Source organism: Nymphalis io, chromosome 13, assembly GCF_905147045.1.
Source record: "Nymphalis io chromosome 13, ilAglIoxx1.1, whole genome shotgun sequence".
Lineage (NCBI taxonomy): Eukaryota > Metazoa > Arthropoda > Insecta > Lepidoptera > Nymphalidae > Nymphalis > Nymphalis io.
Window position 1 is genome coordinate 6,408,845 of NC_065900.1, and position 19,521 is coordinate 6,428,365.

Here is a 19,521-nt window from a genome sequence, read left to right on the forward strand (position 1 = left end):
ATTAGCAAACCGCGCATATTATAAAATATTATGTAATAATGTTTATTTGAAAGTACAAGTGTTAGTGCTTATTAATTCGATTATAACGGATGGAATCCAACACAACCAGATTCAGGACCAATTATGGGTGTTTACTATTAATTTCCATTTTTCAGTCTACTATTGAGAATTTCTCGACAGAAAAACCCAATAACTTTTTATTGGCCCGACCCGGGTTTTTAACCTGGGACTCGGAAGTGTCACCTTTTAACCTAAACGCTAGAACAACTTAGGTTATAATATGCACGAAATTAAAAACGAATATATAGCGCAGTGAAAATTATTTACCTCGGTGAAGTGTTGCGTTAATGCCTCAACCATTTGTCTTCTTCAGCTGCCGGGAAAATTTTCAACTAGAATTTAACCTATAGTTTAAGAAAATGAATTTGTATTTTTCATTTTTGTTTCAGATATATCATCGACAAACACATGCTTTCACCGTCGACGAAGGCGGCCTGCTGGCTGATGACGTTTCTGAGTGTGTTTGTCACAGGTACTGGGTTTGTTATAATTTATTTCTTTATTAATATTGACTTCACCGTGTGAAAATTTCACATGCTATTTTAAAATTTAAGCTGTAGGTATATACACTTTAATCTAAATTACTAACTAAATTAAAAAATATATATGGTGAGACCTTTACAAAACAATTATAGCGAGAATATGTTGTTTGTATTCGTCATAAATCGCACTCTCAACCTATCGTATTGAAATTCGAAAACGTGTTATGTAGTTGGAGCAAGTCAGGCTTTTTGTCCTAATAGATAAATTACATAGCCCAGATAGTATATTTTTTATTAAAGTATTCAAATTAAAAAAGAAAAAAAAGAATAATCTTTTCGTGAAATCTGTTTCGAGACGAGAGTTAGCGATGCATTTTTATTAATGACGATATGCCGCTTAAAAATTTAGCATCTGTCGGCAGACTGGTTGGAAGAAATTGTACAATATTACACATATTTTAAATAATTTAATTTGTCCAAAACATAACATAATGAATAATTATATAAATAGTATTAATCATAACAGAAATAGTCAACTGGGATACCTACTTAATGTTCATTGCGTTAGTTACTTCATAACATCGTAAATATAAAATAAGATATAAAGCAATTGCCACCACTGCAGCTGGCACTTTCATCCCTTAATACCCGAGAGGAATTATTTGAAGCATAAAATGATTTTGTTGTTTTCAGTGCGGCCTCTCGGCCAATATGGATTCGACACCAAGGAGAAAAAAGATTAAAATATATAATTTTAATGACAATATGTGTGCGTGTGTGTAATTTTTAATAAATGATTAATAATAAATCAATGTTATAAAAGTAATTTAGAATGGCATATATACTATATATATTAACTGGTGGTAGGGCTTTGTGCAAGCTTGTCTGGGTAGGTACTACCACTCATCAGATATTCTACCGCAAAACAGCAGTACTTGATATTGTTGTATTCCGGTTTGAAGGGTACGTGAGCAAGTCTAATTAACATTTCTTACAATGTCAATGTCTATGGGCGTTGGAGTCCACTTACCATCAGGTGGCCCATATGCTTGTCCGCCTACATATACCCATTATATATATAGCCGTTTTCGTATTAGAATTTAAAAAAAAAAAACTCGTCTGCACTTTTTAAACGATGTATACAATTATGTACGTATTAAAAGTTAATTTCAAGAAAAAAACGTTATTTAAAGAAATATATAATTCACAAACGCTGCTCTTTTACAGTTTTATTGTATAGATTCAATATGAAATAAGGCAACGGAAATTCTTAGACATTTTCAGAATTCCACTTGTGAAGTTAAACTGAATATTCGACTAATCATTTTACAATTCCCGACATCGACAAGTTAAGACTCGGGATTTGCTGAGTAAAATTGAATATTAATTTATAAGAAAATCTTTCAGATTTCGCTTCACTGGTTTCCTTTAGCCATTCCATTTTGTACTGCTAATAGAAAATGAAAAAAAAAAAACAAATTAAGCTTGTATAATAAATTATTGTGACATTTTTTTTTCTAAATATTATTTTAAATTTCAATTCAGTTTTTATGATCTCATAACAAACAAAACGAAAAATTATGAAGAAAAATTTTAACGTTCCTTCCATATTTGAAATATGGCAAGTAAATTGATATAGCAAATGTATTATTTATATTTTTTTAAACATTTACTTATTGCTCAAATGTTTTAGGAGAAATGCCGATTCAAGCAGAAGTGGAACCAGAATTTTTACAAGCGCTCGAAAACCACACTGTCACTCAAGGCAGAGACGTCCACTTTACCTGTGTTGTCAATCACCTCTCCCATTACAGGGTAAGCTGAATTTTTATTTGGACACATTTACGATCTCGGCTTACACTAACGAGACAACATATATGAAAATACAAATATCACACTAACGTCTAATTACTACACACAATAACTACTGTGTAAATCATGTTAGTGTAGAATGAACTATTATATTTATATACTTTAAGCTTTAATAGCGCGTGTCTCGTCTTAAAACTAAACAAAGATATAATTGAGATTTAAAGATGAATATTTGCTTTAGCATTTCTCGCTGCGGCTTCGGCCTTTAACATTAATTTCCTGATAGAAGACGGACATGGTGTCAAAGCAGCTCATTCTAATGCCAAAGGAACCAACCGGTGGTGGATCCATTCTAGCAGGTTCCTGTCATCACAGTTAATTACAGAGGGCTCAATGTCATATACATATATAGCAAGATCTTTAATGGTGGCGAAAGCCCTGTTTATTATATAGGTAAACGAAGAACATCTATAAGTTATGTATAGAGTCATACTTTTATAAGATTTTATATATCTTCTAGTTAGCTTACTGGTCAAAAAGTAAAATGACTTAAAGTTTTTTATTGTTAAAGAATTAATTTGTATCTACGAAGCTGCGCTGGAGCAGCATATTGAAATACCAAGCCCTTTCCTTTATCATATCATTCCAATTTATGTTCGAATAAAACAAAAACTGAACGTGGAAAAAATAAATGAAATATCGTTCAACGAAGAACATAGTATACGTAACACAAATGAAACATTATATCTATAGTCAAAAACATATTTTATGTTTAATGATTCACAGAACAAAATGATAATCAAACAAAAAATGCACCGTTACAATTGATTTAGAGAAACATACAAATTATTTAATTTCTCTCGACGCAAACACGACATTCGCTTAAAATTTAATAAAATAAAATAAGCGTCTATCCTACGATAGCAACGAAGACTACAAAATATTTTTAATTGACGAATTCAAAATTTTAATACAAAGTTTTTAAAATAATACAAAATATTGTACTGTAATGGTCAGTTAATCATTTACATGTTAACTTATACCTGATAAGTAGTAATAATAATTCTGTACTTATTATGTTGTTTAGTTGAAACTAAACAAACGCTAACAAAATCAATTTAATACTTTTTATTTGCAAGCCAAAAGTTTTGATTTATTTTTATAAAATTTATATAAGTAATAATTATCACGCATGGTATCTTGTTTATTACAATTATCAATTATTTTAGGTTCTCACAGCATTATGTTTTCGAAGATATCGTAAATTTAAATTATATACTTAAAAATTGGATTAGTTTTATCAATAATAATACTAAATAACTAGCTGTGCTCGCGGTTTCACCCGCGTATAACCTAAAAAAGAACAGATACATAATATCTCAGTATATACAACATTTTTAGTTTTATTTTCGTGGGATATTAGTATTCATTGGTTTTCACCGCACCCGGATCTAGATAGAACAACAGCATTCCCTTAAATCTATTTCGATATTCTTAAATATCTTTCCCTGTACTTTATTTAATCACAGATTTCTATACCTATCCTTTACCTACAGCGAAGCCGCGGGCAATAGCTAGTTAAATATACAGGACCGAAAAACAAAAGAAATGTGTAACACGTATAATAATTGTTGTTTTTTCAAAAACGAATACAGACAGAGGTTTACTAGGTCCCTGTTACAAGTACCAGCATAAGCTGAACCCTGTAAGATATGATTGATCACATTGATCTGAGCTCACTTACTCTGAAACAGTCCAATTTTTAACGTTATTTTGTTCCTATTAACTTTCAATCATCATCATTTTACAAACTACAATTTATAGGTAGCTAAAGTTTTAACCAATTCAAGTGAACAGTTATTTTATATAATTTTTATTAAATAAATGTGCGAGGTGATTCTTTAAATTGACATAATTTTTTTTTAATTATAAGCCTATTGAAATAAAACAAATACTAAATTTTAAGCGAAGTTTGCCACAATACATTAGTTAGAAGCACACCCAAATCAGTTAAACCGTTTCTAAGATAGATAAGATAACCAAAGTTAATGAGTCGCAGGTTATGATGCAGAAAAATCAAAATTTTCGCATTATTGAGGTATGCATGGTAATTCGTATTTTCATGTAATACAAATAGAAAAGAGTACTAACTAATATTATATCATTTAATTCCAATGAATTTGTTTATTCACCAACATTATCTTTCTCATTTGCATCACCAATATTAATATTTTCACAATTACAAGCATTTTTTACAGTTTTCATCACTATGACAGAAAAACGACAACAACGTCAACGTTTAATTTTAATTAAATCTTCATTGAAATCTTTTTTTCTACTTATACTTCATCTACAATAATGATAATAAATTTGTTTCAATAACCATATAAAAAGCACATAATTTCAAAATTTGTTAACGATATGCACATCTTTACTTTTAGAAAAGAAATAATAGATGTTTTTATTATTTTCTGTTTTATTATTTAAAAAAAAGTTTTCATAAATAAAATCACATGCTAAATTTGGGCTATTTCGTGTATTTATTTTCAACGACGAAAATATATTTAACAATATATAATTAATATAATAAATACTGCTTACAGGATAAGTTTAATATAAAATGTTATGTTTAATTTTAATCTAGGTGTGTTTTGTTTTACTTACTTATTTTAGATATAAATTTAAACATTGAAGGATTCGTATTTGAAGAATACGAAATAAAATAGGCAAAATATGCATTATATATAAATAATTTCTGATTAAGCGTCAGGTTGTAAGATGGCCATATCTTTCGTTGTTTTTTTCGAACTTCCTACAAAATAAGCTTCTATCTCTTTAACACTTTTATTTTTTGTCTCTGGCAAATAGAAATATAGAACAAAGGTGATAATTGATGATGAAATTGCAAAAAATAAAAACGTCCCTGGTAATGTAAGGGTCTTAAAAAGGAACAGAGATGCTTTTATCGATATAATCATCATTAAAGTGGTCATCAGGCCATACATTGTGGTAGTCAATTGTTGATATCTGAATGAAATAAGTTCACCGTAAATAGACGATAAGAGAATCATCGGACCACAACAGACAGTTACAGAAAATATTGCCAGTAAAAATATCGATATTATACTGTTTTCAATAATTATAGATTCACGGACTAAAAATAAATAAAGAGAAAATATGTATAATAACGCAATGGCTATAAATGAAGTAGTGAACAATAATTTTCTTCGTCCACAAAACTTTGATATAATGCAACCGCAGTATGAACTAAATACAGTTACACCATCTAAAATAAGCATCCCCTCGTAGGCCATGGCATCATTTCCTGTTATTTTCTTCAAAATTTGTATAGCGTACATACTACATATTAATTTCCCCAAGAAATGATATTGCACTCCTGTCATAGTAACAATAAGCATTGGACGATAAAATGTTTCACACGTTAATGGTTTAATGTATGAATAAAAAAAAATCTTCCACTTTTCTATCTTACAGTCCTCATTTTTATCTCCATTGAAACTATAGTAATTGATAATATGGTTAAGATCTTCTCCAGAATTTCCTCTTAGTTTTCTGTACGCCTTTTTGCAATCCTCAAAACGTCTCTCTTTGGCCAGCCAATAGGGTGATTCAGGCCAAAAAAAGATTGTCAAAGTATAAACGTGACATATAAACATAACTAAATATATATTCTTCCAATGCCAAAATGTTCCAATTATGTTGGCTACCCACATACCCCAAAATCCCGAAGCCGATTTAATTGTCAAATATAGCCCTCTATATTTTGGAGAGGTGTATTCAGTAATAATCGAAGGTGAAATTGTGTTAAGAGAGCCTAATATAATACCTAAAACAAATTTACCAATGAGTATTTGAGATATAGTTTTACTCGAATAAACAATCAAGTTACCGATACAGCCGATAAAACAAATTAAAATATATGTTTTTTTTCTGCCAATTTTGTGTACGGTTATTGGAACTATAAAAACCCATGGTAATGCGCCAAATGCAAACATAGATGCTGTAAAAGAAAAGAAAATAGAGTTTAATTTTAGTTAATTTATTTATTATATAATAATAAAATAAAAAAAATACTTTGATAAAGATAGCTTTGATCAAATCTGATTTCGACTTACAGAAAATATCACGTTTTTTTTTTAAATATTCTCACTAAAGATGAATCTTTCCGCATGTTCACCAGGCAAGCATGTTGTAACAAACGGACTGACAACGATATTATAAAAACGAAAACATGTGAACTCTTTTCAATTTTACGCTTAGATAATAATAATATATGTATTTATGGCACATCTTACTTATCCAAGAGCTAAGATCATCGTCAATCAGTAGAGAAGAATTCGCTTGTTTTCGTAATTGTGGAATGATAACAGTTGGCGCTCCCATTTGTAGACCATAAATGAAGTATAAATTCCACATCGTGCTGCATACTAATACCTGTAATAATAATATGGGTAACATAATGAATATCTATATAATTAAGAAGAACTGATGCGGGTTGGTGGAACTAGAGATGAATTGCAAACACAAATTAAGGCCTTGGAAAGTTATCGATGCTTGTTGATGTGTTGGTTTATTTCACATATCCTATGCACTGGGCAATATCTGATCTCATGATTACTATTAATTTATGTAAATATTATTATTAAAATTAACATTTAAATAAATGTTAATCGATCGGCACCGTAGCCATATTCGCACTGATTATACTTACTGCGTATGGACATATACTTGGTCCTTCGCTTATAGACTGGCACGGCTTTATAACGCCTTGGGGGTCCATTTTTATGCAATATGACGTTTCTAAATAAATTTATTAACACAAACAAATTACTTAAAGTAAAATGTTAACGACCATATTAAAGGCGTTGCTAAAGTTTTGTTAAGCTATTATTCTAATAACATACAATAGGAAATGTACTGTAACTCGTAAGTCAGTTAATTGTTTACATACAGATACATTAAATACATAAAGTTTCGGAATATTATACAAAGTTTTAAATTTATTTTACCATACAACGTTATCATATATACCATAAAAAATTAGTATTCATTTAATATAATTAAATACCTGTCTCATTAAATTCCACCGCGATGTCTTTGTCTGTTCACCGACATTATCTGTCTCATTTGCATCACCGATATTAACTTCTTCATAATTTAAAGTATCTTTTACAGTTTTCATCGCGTCTTAAAAAGGAGAACCATCACCTATGAATAAATATTGCATTATTATTAACATGAAAATGTCTTATAATTATTAAATCTATTTTTTCATGAGTCAAACATTTAAAAAAATATATATAGGAGAATTTAATCTAATATAAAATAATTCTAAATTTTATTTATTTAATACTTAATTATAAGTAGACGAAATAAAATTCGCCAAAGCAGAACTAAGTATAAAAGGAAGAGAATTATTCAAGCACTAGCTGTGCTTAGGGTTATACTAGAGTTTAACTTAAAAAAAAACACCAATAGGTTATAATATTTCAGTATATACAACATTTTTAGTTTTATTTTCTTGTGATATTCGTATTTATTGTTTTCGTCACGAAAATAGGGCAAAATACAATTAGCGATGAGAATAACAGTTTTTCCTTAAATCTATTCCTTCATACTTAAATGTATTTTCCTGTACTCTATTTTATGTGACTGCAAACGACAGCTTCACAGAAAATAGTATTTCAAATTAAAGATAAATCTGTGTTTAAAAAATAAGTACTAATTGTCAACTAACCGACCAAGTATAAATTTAAACATATAGTTATTTACAAACCGAAAACAAATCTTAAGTATGAGTATTTTCAAAGAACCTACTCAACTACCTGTTAGAACTACATATGTCAAACATATTAAAAATTACTAAACACTAACCACTATCTTATGATATTAAGAACAAATTTGATTTCCATACAAAAGGTTATAGAGTCAACCATAAAAGATAAACATAATTTATCGCGGACTTTTACGTCATTCTTTGTTGTGTAACTTTAACCGTTTTAGCAGCGTAAGCAACGGAAGCTTTCAAAAGAAATAATAATAATAAATGTATTACATATATTGTTATACTTTTTTTAATCCGCCACTACACAATCCTAACATATTACAAACGAATACAGGTTTACCAGATACTTTTGATTTTGAAATTTTGACTGTGATGTAAGTAATAAATTTGATTATTTTTCTATTTTTAAAATAATCACTTTATAGTTTATAAAACACCATACAACCTTTAAGTTACTTAATCATGCAATTATAAAAAAAATAAAAAATAAATTACCCCGATTCAGTCGGAAATATTAACGTGATACGATGCGGCGTGGCGGTCGACTCTTCGCCTCGCTGGCTGCTTTTGTTTTGCGCCATTAATTAAGTAAATAATTGTCAATTAGTATCCATAGATAGCGGGGAAGCTCACGAATCGACTGGGAATCGTTCCCTTTTAGTAACGCAACTTCCAATAAAAGAATTTTAAATTTTATTTTCGCTTGTAATTATGGATAAATTGAGCTGAATTTTAAAAAGTAATGAAAATATTTTATTAAACTGACAAGAGTATATTTTCATAATAATATAATTGTATTCAATACCTTTATTGATGTTATAATAATGTAATCAATAAAGCACATTGAATACAAATATCGATAATTTATCGATAATAAATGTTGCAATTTGGTTTAAATCAATATTTGATGTAATCACTTAATAAGTGCATCCAAAACATACAGACATAATAGATTATTGTACATAATTTGTAATAAATCTATCATTTAACTTTTCTGGCTTAATTGAATATTGATCAGCAGTACATTATCAAAAAATATAATGAATTTTATAGACCCCCTATTTTTTACGGCTGAAACAATCATATTGTGTACGTATTTCATACAATATATTTATAATATGTGCAACAAGTGTAGAATATGCAAATTAATAAATATTCTAAATTAAAATTGCATTATAAAATATCCATGTTTATTTTTTATTTGTTTTCCGCTAGTAACAGTGGATTTAAGACATTAGGTTTAAAATTCCTGCTCCGTCTCTTATATCGTACCGTGATGTTGTTCTAGTATACTAGCATCTTCTCGCGGCTTGGCTTGCGTGTTGAGTGGAGAAGGTATTAGTACCCTATGCACATTTTTTGGTAAACTGTATTGATATATATTTTAATATTAGGTAATCAATTTCAAATAAAAGTTTAATTTCTTTGAAATCCTTGTCATTTAAGTATGGAAAAGTATAGTTGGTCTTGAAATTCAAAACATATAACGTGTATTGTTTATTCAAAACGTAACAAATGGTACTAAATGTAAACGGAATAAAACATCTGTATCAATGTAACTATTAAATTATTATTCATTGATTTTACTTAAAAAACAACTTGTAGCATAATATTAGCACACTGTTTTTTTCAGTGTTTACCAGATATACTATCCAGATCCAGAAGTTATCCAGTTTAACTATATAACAAGGAGCATAAATAAATAAAATTCTAAAGTCGTATTGAAGATATAAGGCGCCGATAATATTTCTTATAGTGACATCTGTATAAGGGGATGGACCACTTACCATTATTTGACCCATTTTCCAATATTAAGCAGAATTATCTAATTTTGTATAAAAAATAAAAATGTACTTTGATATTTTACATTTATTATTCTTTGTGTACACGAGTTCTTAGTGCAATAATTTATGCCGATAGTGAACCTGTTTTATGAATAGAGTTATCTGACTGTAAGTCTGGTCTGTTTAAATTTGATTAACGAACTTGTTAACTTTAAATAATACTGTTTTATTCAAACATAAAATTGAGAATTTATTTATAGACAATATTTTGCTTTATAAATGCTGTTTTTTAAAAAATCATTCAATCACTAACATTCCTTTAATCACTAAGTGATTTCAGTTTAAGACATAGAAAAGTAAACATCCCAATAATGTCTGGCTTAATTTATTAGTTAAGTGAACAACGTCACTATCTCCATGACCCTACAAACTGTTAAAATATAACACAAAAAATTGTTATATTTTCATAGAAAACAGTACGTAATCAAAACGTTAATTTACTTTTCTAAGGAATAAAGTTTATTGCGTGTCACGTAAATTGTAAGCTTTTTCACCGGGACAGAGTCATAAACTTATTAATGTTGTGTAATTAATCTCTCTCATGGTACAATTTAACGTCTTCTACGTAATGGCGTTCTAGAACAAATAGATATTATGAAACAAAAATGTATTAAACGAACTTCTACAAATACGTGTTTACCTCGCTTAGGTTATAATATTTCAATGTAAGTACCACAAATATCTCAATAAATATTTATAATTTTTATCTATTAAAATTCAGATTTTTAAAAATAATTCACCACTAACTACGTTGTACGCGTGGAATATAGAATCAAGTATTTATATTTATATTTTTTAGAGACGGTTGAGAATTAAATACAATTGTTTTGGAACGGGTAGGTAAACAGTGTTTATTTTTTGCATTCTATCAAAAGGTCTGGTAGTTCTTGTGTTCTCTCTAAATTAATTTTGCCAGATGAACAACACATTTCTTTGGGTTCTCCATGGCACTTCAAGGCACGAAAATGCTTACATATTTCGTTCATTGAGCCAAGATAAATATGATTAGCATATTTTGTTACTGGGAAATAATAAAATTAATAAATCTTTTTTTTTCTTTTTCTATCCACGGCAACTCTTCGGGATGCAATCAAAGCATCATCATCGCTATCTTCTTAATGCGCCGGTATCTTCTTAATGCGGTCCTTTTCTTAATGCGCCGTTCAAATTTCACTGGATTGTGTTTGCCGCAATTCTTGCACACGACTCCTTTCTTCTTCCAGGTGATGAGAGGTAACTTCTTTCGTGTCTATCACAATAGCGACTGCGAGTAGCCGGTAAGTCATGCTACGCACCTGTATATTTGATGTCGTTTACGATCAACAGACAAACGCAATACTTATTTCTCGCGCGTTTCTAGAGAACGTGAGATTCGTGGCGGATGCGATCAGCAGACTAAAATAACTTTTTCTCATGCAATTCTAGAGGCCGTAAGATTTTATGACGGTTGCAGACGGTTATAATAAAAAACAAAGCTAAATTTTGTTTTGTTTTCTATTATTGTATAAGAATAAAGAGTTTTAATGGGTTAAGATCGGTTGAGAAAAATCTTTTATCTTTATGTAAGTGCGGCGTTAGTTTCCTCAAAATATGTTAATTTTGCATTAAGTTCATTGAATAATGTGAGATCCGGGCTATACTAAATTTATAACGATCAAAATAAAATATGTTCCTGCCAGTAAAATGCATACCTATATTTTAAGAAATACCTCTAGCAATCTGTGAAAACTGCATTCAATTCCACGCAGTAGTTTTTACGTGATGCGCGTACAAACATATAGACAGACTGACAAAAATTTTAAAACTGTCGTTTTGACTTATGTTGCTCTAATAAAGATCCCGATATTAATTTTTTTATTTCTATAATGTACAAACATCAGCCTGTTACAATTGTAAGCCTCCAACTAAAGAGATGTAAAAAATAATAATATTTGAATTACTAACGAAATTTCTCACATTGAAGGTTGTTTGAGTATAGACTCGTATAATTGATGTTTTTTTTTATTGAATAGGTAGGCGGACGAGCATATGGGCCACCTGATGGTAAGTAGTCACCAACGCCAACGCCATAGACATTGGCATCGTAAGAAATGTTAACCATTGCTTATATCGTCAATGCGCCACTAACTTAGGGAACTAAGATGCTATGTCCCTTGTGCCTGTAATAACACTGGCTCACTCAACCTTCAAACTGGAACACAACAATACCAAGTACTGATGTCAATTATTAAATTAGACATGCATTTAAAAACTAGAAATTCTAAGCTACACTCCGCTTTGGCGTGGTACATCGAGACCGCAGACGTAACGAATAGGACCACAATCAGGCAGTGAAAATAGAATAATTTAAGTATCAGCTAAATGTGACAATGTAAAGAACTTGTGCACTAAATTTAATAATGTTATAAAAAATAAGAATATATATTTTTTCCTAATGTATTTCACATCGATGTAATAAAATTTTCTCTGAGTAATTCCGGTTTTTATCATCTGTTGTATTGAATCAGCTTTGTAACATAAAGAAATAAGATTTTTTTTAAATACATAATATAAAAATATATTATATTATATATGTATATCACAAGATACCAATCATTTTTCTACCTATACGTTACCCTAAGCCTTTTTCTATTAAATTTCGTATATGATATACATATATTTCTAAAAGCAGACAGTTGAAGTAACGCTTAATAGATATTATCTATCTTTATCTTAATATCATTATGTAACTAACTCGTTTCAATATGAAAGAGAAACGATCAAATAAAAACAAATTTGCTAAAAGATTATCTAATGCCTGGCATACATTGCAATGCCTCTTTAAATATTTATCCGATACAATTCGCACGCTGCCTGTTTTGCTTTGAGGATACTATTGGAAAAACCTTTTAGGAAGAGTCTAATACATCTGTACAAATTTCAACTGAATCGAATAAATATTCAGGATCGTACGCGGTGCAAATAAATAGACACATTAAAAGATATATATATATATATATATATATATACATAGACAATAATAAGATAAAAAAAATAATAAATAAATAGATATAAAACCTGCTATCGAAAATAAAACTTTGTCATGCGAACAAATGCCAAGCTGTTTAACCGTTTACCAACAAATTCACACTTGCTCGGTGAAAAGACAAAACAGTTTGTCCGCCAACATATGTTTTGTCCTTCGCACCCAGAAGACAAACTTCGATGTCTCATGCAAATTGTTTCTTACATGATATAATAAAACTAATAATGGTAAAATAAACACACTAAAATACAAACAATAGGTATATATTAAGTTTCACGTTTAAAAAAATGTACGATTTTATTAATGCATGCGTTTAAAAGGTGTCGTACCTTTTAAACGCATTAAGTGTCTCCTATTTTAAATTGATGGCACGGCACTCCTCCAGATCTCCCCAAATCAATCATATGAGCAATTACATTGCTATAATAATATGCAATAAGTAGTATAAATATTATGCAACAAGCAAGAATACCGTCATTTTTATATTATTTGTCTATAATATATACAGTTGTACTCATATAAAATTAATTTATTTGTTAGCATTTTTATCTTTGCGAACTCTACTAACTGCTTGAAGCTGTTCCACCGTACGGAATATTTACTTGTTTGTGGTTTTAGTTTGTTTTAGTAAAGTTTTTCCGGCGTTCGCCACTAAAATAAAAATTGCTACACGGACGTGTAGAAATTTTCATCACGACTACCTCGACCTAACTAATCTATAAATGAAAATACAACGATTATATCTTTTATGTTTTATTATATTTTACTCTTGATGACTATTCCTGGATATGATGTTAAGCAAATTTTAAATGCTTTTCGGCCTTTCTCTCATTCTTCTTATCATTTGTACATAAATTTAATAAGCAAGTGCAGTTCAAAATATAGATCAGATTATAAGTCTCTGACTATTGACTAACTGTAGTAGTTCGGGATACCCGTGTGGACTCTTTCTTGACTTTTTTTCCTTTATCGACGTCTCTGCCCTCATTGAGCCCTCTGAAATTTATGGTGATGATACAGAATCAATAGAGTTCTTTGAAAACGGAGATGGAGTCTAATGTAGGACAATTATATGCGTTGACACATTGGCCCTATAGTTATAAATTATATTAATTTGCCGCTTGCTATTGAAACAGACCTAGGAGTTACAGTAAAAAAACTTTATTAACAATATAAGACTGTCTTGATCCAATGATTACTGTGAAAAGAGCTATTTTAAAGAGAAACAAGAACAAATATAAATGTTAACTGATTGATTAGAATAGAAATTCCTTATGATAATAAGTTATAATTCAGATATGATTCAGGTTCCTTAATGATATTATCATTCACCACAAATTATTATTAATACAAATTTCAACTGAATCGAATAAATATTTCAGGATCGTACGCGGTACAATTATTATTAAAGATTAATATATTTAGATGTATTATATTTAATTTTTTTAATTATTATTCATTCACTTTCCGTACCGGAATTTTTAGGACAAAGTTTATGTTTCGTTGTCAAGGTTAGTTTGATTCAGTTAACTTTAGCAAATTAAAACTCATTTAATGATTAAAAAACTGTTTGAATTCTGTCATCATTCTTATCGCCAATAATTACAATTTAATATGATTCAAAATAAGCTATATATAATTCAATAATATCCATGACAATGTTATAATACTGCTTCCTCGATGTAATTCTTTAAAAGCATCCTATAAGAGAAGATTTAAAAGCATTATGTTGAAACAGACTCCGCTTTCTTTCAACTAATGATAGTAGTAAAAGTTTTGTGATATCTAGCAATACTATTTTGCATCATGAACCCAATATAAAATACAGCGTTTCTTAGAAAATGTGTTTGACTTGAAAGAAAATGTGCATACTTGAAGTTGTTTGTTTGGCTAAATATAGAAACTTTTCTCTGCTATAAAAAAAAATTAAAATATTGAAAGCATTATCACGTCACAGGAAGATTTACTTGATAATTTGTGAAGTAAAAAAATGCGTTGATAACACAATCACATGATATTTAAATATATTGCTAACAAAATATCTAAGACCAAAAACATAACTACATAAAACATAAATATTTTGTTTTATAGACCACTAAAATATCTACACAAATGCCGTCATTAAAATTAAAAGAGGATTACAAGTAATACAACAAGAGAATGACTCAACAACACCATATAAAGTTAACACGTTCATAACAACGTTCACGAAAACACTGCTAGAAATGTTAGCTTCAGCGCTAGACTGAAATAATTCCTACAAACAATGAAATTGTTACTAATTTATTTTCCAACCGCAACAAAGGGAGATGTCACATGAAAAATAGGTGGAAGCGGCTGGATGAGACGCCCGTACATTCCTCAGTGAAAACACGATACAATTTTATATGTCACATCCTCACTTTTACTGCTTGCCATAGAGTTTAAGTCACATTAAGTTTTCAGCCTCTTACACTGAACAATACAAACGATTTAAAACTTGGAGAAGCGCCGAGGAAATTGCGAGCAATTTATGACATTAATCCCAGACATTAAATGAAATTTCACGCTCGTATGCAATCCCAGATGGTTTGTTTTGCCGACACTGATTCTAATTGCATTCTAAAGTTAGAATAAACAGAACAACAATGGGACTTTTCAATTTAATTTCCAAGATTTACATAATGATATTTGATTTATTTTTACGATTGATAGCTGTACTGACAAAGCAGAACTTAGGCTTTGATGGTTTGTTCAATTCTGTGCAGACCAACTGATTGATGACGCTTATTAGTGATTAAATTGTTTGCAATTTATAATGTAATTTGTGGTGAATAATAATACCATTAAAGAAGCTGAATTATATCTAAGAAAAAACCGAGACATATAAAGCGCAATAAGGCAAAGAAGTATAAGCTCCTTGATTCTACCCCGTAACGTAGAAGATCTTCACCCAGCTTTGGTATGGTTATATGCTGTCACATGACTTGTTTTTACGTATTTATACAACGCGTATAAGTATAATTTTTATTGTTGTATTAATATGAATACTACAAGATCAAAGGAATTATAAAAAAAACAGACTTTTTATGTATGCATTAATTTTCGGTATAGTATTATACAGATAAAAATGTCAAAATAGTATGTCATATTTACTTTTGAAAAACCAGTCGCCAATAAAATTATTATCACAATAATATTATATTAAACACATTATGTTTGAAAAATGTATATGTAAATGCTATATTTGTTACATTTTTATTTGTATTTATATAATACGTGTTAATTAAGTGTCACTTTACTTTCAGGTAGCATGGATTAAATCAGACTCCAAAGCCATTCTCGCAATTCACACAAACATGGTCGCGTTAAATCCGCGTCTGTCTGTCACTTACAATAACCACAACACTTGGAAACTCCATGTCAGTAACGTCCAAGCAAATGACTCCGGCACTTACATGTGTCAAGTCAATACTGACCCTATGAAAAGTCAGGTAGGTACATTTTTTTATCAATGTTGACGGTGGTCAGATTTTCTAGACATTTTTCTTAGAGTTCTATGAAACACGTAAAATGCATAGAATAAGAACAATCGAATGATGATGATATAAACTTAGATGCAAAAAAAATAAAATGTTCCATCCTTACTCATCATACGTTTGTAATATTCTAATAACCAAAAAAAAAAAAACTATAATTTTGATTGTTTCGCAAATTGATATTGTAATCAAGAAAAAATCCATAAATTTCCTTCGCGTATAAAGACATAACATAACATCGATGCAAACAATAATCAATATCCTTTTGGTCTAACTACCAGCCACAAAATATTAATTTTAATATATCTTTTAATAATTTATATAACAATAGACTATTTATAGCAATATTAAAGGGTTCAAACGTAATTGCCATGGCTTTGTGGTCCAACCGTTTGTGATCTGGAATTGACAGCTTATAAAATCAATCATAGAAGGTTTCTCGATTGATCTGTATGGACATTATATTAAATCTCCGTGACTACAAAGCTATTTTAATTAATATTCATTTTAAAGATAACCGTACGATAAAAGAGGTAAACTGCCCGTTTTAAATACTTAACCTTGACATTAAATAAAACAAATATCAAAATAAAAAAAATATATTGGTCCTTTTTAAAATTATTCTTAATATTATAAATGTGGTTGTGAGTTTGTTTATTTGTTACGCTTTCACGTCTTAACTACTCAACTGATCATCATGAAATTAGTAAACAACTAGTTTAGTATTTTATAAATAAAATTTACATTCACCTAACAACTATCTTAATATAAATTTCTTTAAGTAAAATTTTTATTTGTTCAAATCATGAGCTTTCTTACAGATGGGTCACTTATACGTTGTGATCCCTCCGGACATTGTGGACTCTGTGACAGAAGGAAGTTCAGCAAGAGAAGGTGGCATCATTCGTTTGATTTGTAGCGCCATTGGCGTCCCATCACCTACCGTCTCGTGGCGTAGGGAGAACAACCGGCCGATTGTTTTCAGACACGAAGGGGGCAGGGAGAAGAAAGGTAATTTTTATTTCTTACAAGTGCATAGATACATAGTAATTATTAATAATGCAGTTATATAATAATAGCACATTTACTAAAGCACCGTATTTGCACGGCAACTTTAAACTAGTGGTTCAAAATTCAAGGTTCTACAAAAAAATTACAAAAATTGTACATGCCTTTTAAAATCATAATATATACCTTTATTAAAATAAAAGTACATAAAGTTTACCGTGCGCTATATAGTATTCTGCATTTGATACAAAACACATAATACTTCCTTAACAATTTTAGAATTGCTCGTGCGATCAACGTAATATTCAGATATCGTCTAGAAATGCTTTGCAAAATTCGGAAAAGTCTGATATTTTATTCTTTGCAAACATCTCATCATCATATTGTTTTTTTTTATGAAACAGGTAGGTGGATTGGCAAGTGAGCCACCTTTTTTTTTTTTTATATTCTCCGGGAGGGCAAATGACTCTACTCCACCTGTTGGTAAGTGGTAGTAGAGTCCAAACGCGACGACGGCCAGTACAGACGGGAAAAACGTTCTGTACTAGCCGCCTTCGCCTTGCCGGCCCGCAAGATGCCTCTTCACGCCTCGTTTGAAGGAACCCGGGTTGTAAGAGGAGGGGAACACGTGAGCTGGTAAGGAATTCCATTTTTTGGAAGTGCGACAAAGAAAGGAGTTGCCAAATTTCTTTGCTCGCGATGGAATTGATGTCACAGTTAGGCGGTGACATCGAGAACCAGCTCGCGTGGACTTAAGAAGGAAGGGGGAAGCAGGAATTAGAGAGAATAATTCCTCAGAGCACTCGCCGTGATACAGTCGATAGAAAGCGCTCAGTGCTGCTATCTCACGACGCAATTGTAAAGGTTCAAGGGTGTTTGTGACCTTTACGTCGCCAATAATGCGGACGGCACGTCGCTGCAACCGGTCCAAGGCCTCAAGTAGGTACCTACTTACTAGCGGAGCCATCCCAAAGGTGCGAGCAATATTCCACGCAAGACCGTACCTGTGTTTTGTACAGCAGGCACAGTTGTTGTGGCGTGAAAAAGCGCCGCACCTTGTTCAGAACTCCGAGTTTCCGTGAAGCTGTTTTTATAACAGCCTCGATGTAATCCCTTGGACTAAGGTCGCAGCGAACGTCAATCCCCAGCATGGCGATTTTGTTTTGCATCACCAGCGGAGTACCACAGAGGGAGGGAAGAGGGGAAAATGTTGACTTTTTCGCCGTGAGAGCGCATACCTGTGTTTTCTTGGCATTAAACTCAACAAGATTATCAGAGCCCCATTTGGCGATGAGCTCTAACGTCCTATCGAGTTCAATGACAAGATTCTTCCGCCTCTCCTCAATTTCCGCTCACCCAGCCACTGCGCGTCCGTGGTATCCACCATGCACTGTACTATCGTCTGCATAGCAATGTATGTTCCCAAGAGAGAGCATATCATTGATATGCAAAAGAAAGAGTGTGGGAGATAGCACAGATCCCTGGGGGACCCCAGCATTCACTACATAGAATTGTGAAGCGCAACCATCAACTAAAACACGAAGGCTACGCTTGTGTAGGAAGCTGGCAGTCCAGGTGCATAGCTGAGCAGGCAGACCATATGCCGGCAGCTTGGAGAGAAGACTTCTGTGCCAGACCCTGTCGAAAGCCTTGGAGATATCGAGGCTGACAACCAACGATTCTCCATGCTTGTCGATAGCTTCACCCCAGAGGTGCGTTACGTACGCTAGAAGATCACCTGTGGACCGTTTTGGTCGAAACCCGTATTGACGATCATTAATTAAAGAGTGATCTTCTAGGTAATGGATCAGTTGGTTGTTTAAAATCCGTTCCATCACCTTACAAAGTACTGAGGTGATAGCTATTGGCCGATAATTTGCCGGGTCAGACCGATCCCCTTTTTTGGGAACCGCTTGCACATTAGCTCTTCTCCAAGCCTCCGGCACACTTCCCGAAGAGAGAGAAA

The 19,521-nt window shown here is 31.2% G+C and overlaps 1 protein-coding gene across 1 annotated transcript in view; it reads left to right on the forward strand.

Annotated features, from left to right (window-relative positions):
* The window catches only part of LOC126772839 (lachesin-like), a 95,163-nt gene that overhangs the window by 38,929 nt on the left and 36,713 nt on the right, over positions 1-19,521 (forward strand). Inside the window, exons 2-5 of the mRNA XM_050493441.1 lie at positions 450-532; positions 2,236-2,357; positions 16,317-16,502; positions 17,369-17,558. Of these exons, the coding sequence (XP_050349398.1) occupies positions 469-532; positions 2,236-2,357; positions 16,317-16,502; positions 17,369-17,558 (562 nt within the window). The 5' untranslated portion in view covers positions 450-468. The remainder of the gene's footprint in view (positions 1-449; positions 533-2,235; positions 2,358-16,316; positions 16,503-17,368; positions 17,559-19,521) is intronic.